At 44.9% G+C, this 8,982-nt stretch overlaps 1 protein-coding gene across 1 annotated transcript in view; it reads left to right on the top strand.

Annotated features, from left to right (window-relative positions):
* Window positions 1-8,273, top strand: part of LOC132709327 (hydroperoxide isomerase ALOXE3-like) — a 34,732-nt gene extending 26,459 nt beyond the window's left edge. The window contains exons 11-14 of the mRNA XM_087891631.1: window positions 397-518; window positions 3,412-3,512; window positions 6,401-6,571; window positions 7,382-8,273. Coding sequence (XP_087747757.1) covers window positions 397-518; window positions 3,412-3,512; window positions 6,401-6,571; window positions 7,382-7,561 — 574 coding nt within the window. The 3' untranslated portion in view covers window positions 7,562-8,273. The remainder of the gene's footprint in view (window positions 1-396; window positions 519-3,411; window positions 3,513-6,400; window positions 6,572-7,381) is intronic.
* The last annotated feature ends 709 nt before the right edge of the window (window positions 8,274-8,982 follow it).

Genomic DNA, 8,982 nt, shown 5'->3' with positions numbered 1-8,982 from the left:
CAGCCAGTCCTTGCAACTACCAGTTCAACAAATCAGATTAAAATTAACATCTGATTCGCCCGAACCGGCTGAATCCCATCCCTGCCTGGATGACTGAGAATCTCCATAGACATTTAGTGTCGTCAGAAGGTTTCTCCGCAAATTCTCATTTTTTGGGAAAGCTCTACCAGATGTCCCCTTCAAGATTCTTGGGTCTCATGGACCTCCCCTTCCTCTGGAAGTTCTCCCCTCACTTTGCAACATTCTCAGAGGACAGTAAACGGAGCTTCTCCAAAATACAAAATGGGATGGATACATTTGTCAATTTTCTGTTCTTCGGGCTGCGGTCAGAACTCCAAGGACTTTCTGGGATTTAGGATCACAAATAAAACTCCATTTTGCTTCGGTGATTTTCAGATTCGTCTCTGGCATTGTTGAATTCTACTACAAATCCAATGACGCCGTAAAGGAGGACTCTGAACTACAAGCCTGGATACATGAGATCTTCACAGAAGCTTTCTTGAGTAGAGAATCTTCAGGTAAGGTTTGCCACCAGCCGTCACCCATCCCGGTCTCTCTTGAGGACCTCTCTGGATTCCTTAGCTAGAAGATCAAATCCACATAGAGGGAACAAAGTTGGTTTCCTCCACACCATCTCTACTTGGAGATGGGTTCCAGAACGGTTCTCTGTGTTGAACGTACAAAATAACTGTCTGGAAGAAGGTGCACCATCCACGTTGATGCTCCTAATGCTTTCTGCTAAAAGGAAGAAGACCTCGGCTTGACTATCTTGGCGGTAGATCCACCAGAGATCGGTGCTCCCCTTCTTCCTTCCTCTACCCAGATTCCAGGGTTTCTAGAGAAATGAAAATTACACGGACAAACCAAACTGAATAATACATCCCTTGGTTGGACATGTGTCAGAAGAAGATATATGGGCCTGATGTTCTCAGTGATGCCGACGTTACATGACATTATGTGACATTCAAATTTTTCCCTATCGGTTCTGTGGCCGTGGCTTGGTGGGGGTGAGGGGGGTGTCCTGTGACTGAGTGGGTGTGGCCAAATCGATCTCACTCATGGCCACGCCCACTCAGTCACATGACCTCCACCACCACCAAGCCACGCCCACAGAACCCGGTAGGAAAAAACGTGTGTATGAGCACCAGAAGGGCTCATGGTGGATGCTGTGGTGGAGAGAAGCCGAACGTTTCTCCCTCCCTCCATTCACAGCGGAGCTGCTGCTCCCTTTATGGTCCACCTCCTGGCCCCCTCCCTCCCGGGGACTACATTAGGGGGACAGGCTGCAGTGGCCGGAAGAGGTGAGCGGCGACCGGGCGAGCAGATGGGGGTGGGAGTGGCCAACCAGGGGTGATTTTTACCGGTTCGGCGAACTGATTCAAATCGTCTCTACCAGTTCGCCCGAGCCGGTCTGATCCGGTCGATTTTCACCCCTGATTATGTCCCTATGTGGTATTCAGCCGGTTTGAACCAGTTCCGGTGACCCGCAGCGAACCGGTGGTAAAATTATATGAAACCCCCCTCTGCCCATGTGCAACATTTTACAAGATTTCCACGCTCTCACCTCAGAGTGAGGGGAATTATCTCTTTTTTTACACTGTGCGGTGTGGTTCTTGTGTTGTGTTTTCAACTACCTTGATCCTCAGGAACTGGTCACTGCATGGTTGAGGCTCAGCAGATGTAGGCATCCAGATGTTACTTGAACCCCACAGAGCCATGATCCTCTCAACCTCAGTAACTTTTAAGAGATGGGGGCTTCAACTCCCAGAATTCCCCCATTCGGCTGGGGAATTCTGGGAATTGAAGTCCACACCGCTTCAATTTGCTGAGTTTGAAGAATACTTCCATAGAGTACCACCTCATTATATATGTTTGATGAGTCCCAACTTTGTTCCCACTCTTTAATTAGCAAAGCTGATGATTAAGAGAACAGCTGGCAAACTAAAAAAAAAAATATATAATAATCCCAAACAGATAAACCAGTTTAGAAGACTTTCAGATACTGGTTTTTGTGAAGGGTTAGAAGGTTTCTTGGCAAACTGTCACTTCCTGGGAAGGTGTCTTAGATGCCTCCTTCAGAATTCTTGGCCTCGTGGTGGTCTCTCCTTCTCCTCTTCTTTAGAAGATTGTCAGATACTGGTTTTGTGTGTGTGAGTGTGTTTGTGAGGTCAAAAGTCCCAAAGGTGCTTTTTCAAGAGGCCTTTCTTTATTTTTTCCTTGAAGAGGTTTCGCTTCTCCTCCGAGAAGCGTCTTCAGTTCTTCAGAGCAAAAGAGATCACTTCTTCAGAACTGAAGAAGCTTCTCGGATGAGAAGCGAAACCTCTTCAAGGAAAAACAAAGCAAGTCCAGTGGCCTCTTGAAAAAAAGCACCTTTGGGGCAACCGTGACCTGGATGATTTGAGAATCTCCGTAGACATTTTAGACTGACAATTTCTCGATGAATTCTCATTTTGGGAAAGCTCTGCCAAATGCCTCCTTCAGGATTCTTGGGTCTCGTGGACCTCCCCTTCCTCTGTCAGATACTGGTTTTGTGACAATTGTATGATGAGGGTCCTGTTGTGACCTAGGCTTACTGAGTCATTACAAGACACAATTAGTCCCAAAAAACCCCGATTTTATTGTAACAGCTGAGAATTACGTTCATTCCCAGTTGAGTCCCAATTAGTTGCAAAAGAAGTCCTTTGGGATAATCACCAACCTTTATCTTCTTTGACACCCTGCCAAAGGCCTTACTTGGCAAAGCCCCACGGAGTTCAGAAACAAACAAGAGATGCCAACTGGAAACAGAGTTAGCAACGTTGCTCTCTGCAAAAGGCCTTTGTTTCTCTTTTAAGCCTTCTGGGAGGGGCCAATCATCTCCTGGCCTTACTCCCGAGTCGTCCCTTTTGCTTTAGCTACTCTTGCCTTCTGGACACTCTGGGCATGCGCGCACAAGGAACAGGCTCCTCCTGTTCCTCTGCCTCTCTGCTCTCTGACTCTGGGGGCTCCGGAGTCCGTGCATCGCTCCCAGATGGCCCTGGCCCCATCTCTGCCTCCGACACAGAGCCCTCGTCCGGGCCTTCCCCAAAGTCCAGGACTGACCCATGTTCCTTCCCAGCCTCCTCACTGTCCGACTCTGTTACCAGCTTTGCAGGCTGCTGGCGGACCTCAACCAGTCATGTGTCTTCCTGATCAATACAACTTCGGTGGACAATACCAGAGGTGGTATTGCGAACCGATAACAGAAATCGAGGATCTGCCCTGGCTCTATGCCATCCTATTCAGGCATGTTTTGAGGCCGGGTGCATGCACGGAAGGCACGCGCGTGAGCAAAGTGCACGCACAGAAGGCCGGGAGCATGTGGAGAAGGTAGTAACAAAATGTGAAACTCACCGCTGGACAATACCTGACGTCCTGTCCATCCTCCAACAGGTGTTCCATCCGCTTTCGACAGCAGAGCTGAGTTGATCAAGTTTCTTACCATGGTTATCTTCAACTGCTCTGCACGGCATTCGGCAGTCAACAGCGGACAGGTAGGCAATTCCTTCGGCGGGTGGGTGGGTTTTACTTCTTCTAATGTTCCTCCTTCGTCCCTGGGATTAAGCAAGATTTGCAAAACTTGCTATTGAGTGGTGTTTCCCCAACGTTGGGAACTTTCCTTTTTTTAAAAAAAAAAAGTTTTTTATTTTTATTTTTATACACATATTGTAAATGTACATTCTCTTATAGATTTCTTTTTTTTTAATTGGCCATGCGTGATTGGACACACAAGGAATTTGTCTTTGGTGCCTAAGCTCTCAGTGTACATAAAAAGAAAAGATACGTTCATCAAGAATCGTAAAGTACAACACTTAATGATAGTCGTAGGGTAGAAATAAGCAATCGGGAAACAATATAAATCGTAAGGATACAAGCAACAAAATTACAGTCATGCAGTCATAAGTGGGAGGAGATGGGTGGTGGGAAGGATGAGAAGATTAATAGTAGTGCAGACTTAGTAAATAGTTTAACAGTGTTGAGGGAATTATTCGTTTAGCAGAGTGATGGCGTTCGGGGAAAAACTGTCCTTGTGTCTAGCTAGTTGTTCTGGTGTGCAGCACCTTATAGCCTCATTTTGAGAGTAGGAGTTGAAACAGTTTATGTCGAGGATGCGAGGGGTCTGTAGATATTTTCATGGCCCTCTTTTTGACTTGTGCGGTATACTGGTCCTCCATGGAAGGCAGGTTGGTAGCCATTGTTTTTTCTGCAGTTCTAATGATCCTCTGAAGGATAATTATTTATCTAATTATCCATAATTGATCATACATATTTTTTCTAACGAACGCATAAAAATAAGACATTTTAATCACATTTGGGGTTGCTCTTCTACCCTTTCTTTTCCCTCTTTTCACAACAAACCTTCTTCTCCTTCTTCTTTCTTTCCCCTCCCTCCCTCCTCTCCTCTTCTACTTTCTTCCTCCTCCTCTCCTCTCCTCCCTTATTTCCCCTTCCTCTCCCCCACTCCTCCCCTCTTTCCCCCCTTTCTCACCTTCTCCTCTGCTCTTGTCCCTTCTCTCCTTCCCCTTTCTTCCATTCCTCCCTCTCCCTCTCCTCCTTTTACCTTTCTTTGTTGTGCAATATTTCCCTTATTTGGTATCCGAGCAACTCCAATTTTCTAATAGTATATACTTTCTTTTCGATTTCTTTCCCATTTTATCCAATCTATCATTTCATAATTGTACATTTATATTTATAATCTTCTTTCTTCCCCACACCATCTCCCTTTTCCATTTACTCTGGTGTGATCCAAGTTTCTGTTTCTTTTTTGTCTTATCCCTCATTTAACTTTCTATTATCTATATCATTTATCTATCAACTTTTATTCATATTTCTTTTCTATCCACACATCCATTCCGATGTGTGGACTTCAACTCTCAGAATTCTCCAGCCAGCCATGCATGAATTCTGGGAGTTGAAGTCCACGTGTCTTAAAGTTACAGCTACCGAGAGTCCTTCAACATCTCCTTCAACGTCAAGAAGAGGAAGAGATGTCTGTTTTGCTACGTCCCCTTCCTGCACATTTCGGGATGGCAGGAAGTTCTCAATATTGCACTAGACCGTGTCTTAGTATCACAAATACAACCCCACAGTACACTCACACTGGGCTTCGGGGGTTGTTGTTTGGAAAAGAACCAAAAAAAAAAACCACTTGTCTGACAAAACACATTTATTTTCCAAGCTGTTTTCCTGAGAACTTCTGAGGGCTGGGTGTGATCGTAGATTTGCATTCCAAAACGACTTAGCCTCGGATTAATGTCTTCACACCTGCTGGTGTCTAATCTTGGTCCAACCTTGCCTTCTAGCCTTAGTCTGATGGCTTCCTGCTGCTGATCTCCTTGGGGGCAACCTTGTCTGTCAGGTTGAGAGTTCCCCCATTCCTATCTTAGATCTTCTCCATTTGCCGTCGTAACTACTGTAGAACTTCCGCACAGATATTGGTGTGGTACCTTCCGTAGAACTTCTAATTTTGTGTTCCTAGTGTCTATTCTTCATCCAACCTTGGTTTTGAGCTTCATGCTGCTGATCTCCTTGGGGGACAACCTTGTCCTTCATGTCGAGTTCCCCCATTCCTGCTTTAGATCTTCTCCATTTTCTGGACACACAGCCAAGATACTGCCCTACCTTCTGTAGAACTTCTAATTTTGGGATCATTGTGTCTATTCCTAGTCCAACCTTGGTTTTGAGCTCCCTGTTGCTGATCTGCTTGGGGACAACCTTGTCCTTCACTTGAGTTCCCTAATTCCTGCCTTAAATTTTCTCCGTTTGCTGGACAGACAGCCAAGATGCCATCCTACCTTCTGTAGAACTTCTAATTTTGGGTTCCTTAGGATTATTATTGGTCCAACCTTGCCTTTCAACCTTAGTTCCTGCTGCTGATCTCCTTGGGGACAACCTTGTCCTTCATGTTGAGTTCCCCCATTCCTGCCTTACATCTTCTCCTTTTGCTGGACAGATAGCCAAGATGCCATCCTACCAGCTGTAGAACTTCTAATTTTGTGTTCCTTGGGTCTAATCTTGGTCCAACCTTGGTTTTCAGCTTCCTGTTGCTGATTTGCTTGGGGACAACCTTGTCCTTCATATTGAGTTCTCCCATTCCTGCCTTAGATCTTCTCCATTTGCTGGACACACAGCCAAGATACTGCCCTACCATCTGTAGAACCTCAAATTTCAGGTTCTCTGGGTCTACTCTTGGTCCAAACTTGCTTTTCAACCTTAGTTTCATGGCTTCCTGCTGCTGATTTCCTTGGGAACAACCTTGTCCTTCACGTTGAGTTCCACCATTCCTGCCTTAGATCTTCTCCATGTGCTGGACACAACAGCTGAGATGCCACCCTACCTTCTGTAGACCTTCTAATTTTGTGTTCCTTGTGTGTTGTGACAGTTTGACTTTGCTGCCTGGATGCCCAACACGCCGGCCACTTTGAGACAGCCTCCACCAACAGTCAAAGGCACGGCCTCCTTGAAAAGCATCTTAGAGACCTTTCCTGAAGTCAACTCCACCTGTGCCTTATTGTCCCTGCTGTCCATCGTCAGCTATGAGCCAGGAGACCTGGTAAGTGGACCTAAGAGTCAGAAGATGATAACAAAGACAGAGAAAGTCAATAGAACGATGGCCTTATGTCCAGGGATGGGATTCAAAAATTTTAGCAAGCGGTAACATTCTGGCCTTTGACCTTTCTGGATTCAGTTGTTTCTGAAATGATAGTGTCAACTCGCAAAGCATCCCTGGCCTGCTCTCGAGTTGTCATTAACAGATTAACAGAGTTGGAAGGGACCTTATAGGTCATCTATAAGGTCCCCGCTCAAGCAGGAGACCCTATAACATTTCTGACAAATGGCAGTCCAATCTTTTCTTGAAAGTCCCTCAGCGAAACTGCACAGTAGCCAAAGACAGATGCACATTCCAGGCTTATCTCTCTCAAGGCTGTCTCCCAGGGTTACCTGCGGCAGCTGGAGGGGAGTGACTTCTACAACCCACGAAACTGCTCCGTTGGCGAATGTGATTGATGACACACTCTGGGGGGGGGGGGACGGAGGAAACAGGGTCATAATTGGAGCGTAAATTACGTAGGGTCAGAGCTGGCTTCACTTGGGAATTGCCGACATGAAGCTCCTAATAAGTAACTGGATTTCTTTTGAAGCTTGGCTCGAGACTCATGATTTAATTAGGGCATCCGTCGGAACCCTGACAGGTAGATGCCTCCAAAAATGTGCAGATTAGCAGGAAAAAAAATAATAATAATAAGACGTTAGCCATATTTTACATCCTGTGTATTTTTTTTTACAAGCTCAGTCTGTGGCTTTGAAGATTTGTTGGGTTGCACTTCCGTAAGTGACGGTCTCCATCATTTTCTCCTTCCAGAGACCTCTGGGCCACTACCCCGAAGAACATTTCACCGAGGAGATGCCCAAAAACCTCATTTCCGATTTCCAGAAACACCTGGCGGCCATATCCAACGAAATCGAAGAAAGGAATCAAGGTTTACCCATCGGCTACCACTATCTCAACCCTTCGCTGGTCCAGAACAGCGTCTCCATTTAATGACGAAGCCACACAACGACGCCGAAGGCAGATGATGATTTGTTACCTTGAATTTGATAACGTTTTGACCATCGGGGAAAATCTGCTTTTCTGCTAATAATAATAATAATAATAATATTAATAGGGGGAGGAAGATTAGAGGGTGAGGGAAATTCGGCTATTTTTAGGTGGGACCTGCAAAGAGGGATGGATGGGTTGGTGGGTGAACTAGAAGAGATTGCAAGAAATCCCCAATTTTTTCTGCTGAATAAGGGAAGGAAAAGGATTGTATCCTTTGAAGAAACGAATGCTCTTTGACTTCTGGAAACTCAATCGGATTGCTTCTCTTTTCTTTTCTTTTTTTCTTCATGTTTAATGATCGCTTGGTAGTTGCAAAGTTTAAAACATGAGGACTAGAAACGCTCGTTTAATAATCATAAATAATGTCATGAACGCAGCAGTAATTGCAAAGTTTTTAGGTCATGAGGACCAAACTAGAAACGCTAGTTTAAATTAGTTTAGTCATCATAAATAACAAGAAGCATCATGATCGCCCAGTAGTTGCAAAGTTTAAGACATGAGGACTAGAAACACTAGTTTAGCAATCATAAATAACCAGAAGCGTCATGGTCGCCCGGTAGTTGCAAACTTTAAATCATGAGGACTAGAAACACGAGTTTAGTAATCCTAGATAACAAGTGTCATTATCCACAGTAAATTATATTCCACATTGCCTTGATGTCTGGATATTTATATTCATCTAAGTGTTTCTCAACTTTTAAGATGGGTGGACTTCAACTCCCAGAATTCCCCAGCCAGCATATCCATTCCCCAATTAATTGTCATGCCATCTAGCCCTATTTATGTCAGTTTCCCATTTAATTGTCATGTCATCTATCCCTTTAACCCATTTATCAATGTAGCTTGTCATGGATTATTTTTCCCCCCACTTTGCTGAAGTCAAGATATATTATGCTTACTGCATACCCACCATCTATTAAGAAAGTTACCTTACGTGACTGACTGGGGAATTCTGGGAGTTGAAGTCCACATGTCTTAAAGTGGCCATGGTGGGAGACCCCTGATTTAAGACTTGTGAACTTCAACTCCCAGAATTCCCCAGCCAGCTCTTTGTTTCACTTTGCTGAAGTCAAGATATATTATGCTTACTGCATACCCACCATCTATTAAGAAAGTTACCCTACGTGGCTCACTGGGGAATTCTGGGAGTTGACGTCCACGGGCCTTAAAGTGACCGAGGTTGGAGACCCCTGATTTAAGACGTGTGGACTTCAACTCCCAGAATTCCCCAGCCAGCTCGTTTTTTTCCCCACTTTGCTGAAGTCAAAGATATATTACGTCTACTGCATTCCCACCATCTATTAAGAAAGTTACCCCATCATTTGTTCTTGTCCTAGCCATGCTGAATTTTTTTAGTAAGC

Source organism: Pantherophis guttatus, chromosome 4 (assembly GCF_059756535.1).
Source record: "Pantherophis guttatus breed Tessera chromosome 4, ASM5975653v1, whole genome shotgun sequence".
NCBI classification, from domain to species: domain Eukaryota; kingdom Metazoa; phylum Chordata; class Lepidosauria; order Squamata; family Colubridae; genus Pantherophis; species Pantherophis guttatus.
Note: the sequence above shows the minus strand (reverse complement) of the source record. Positions and strands in the feature narration are given on the sequence as shown.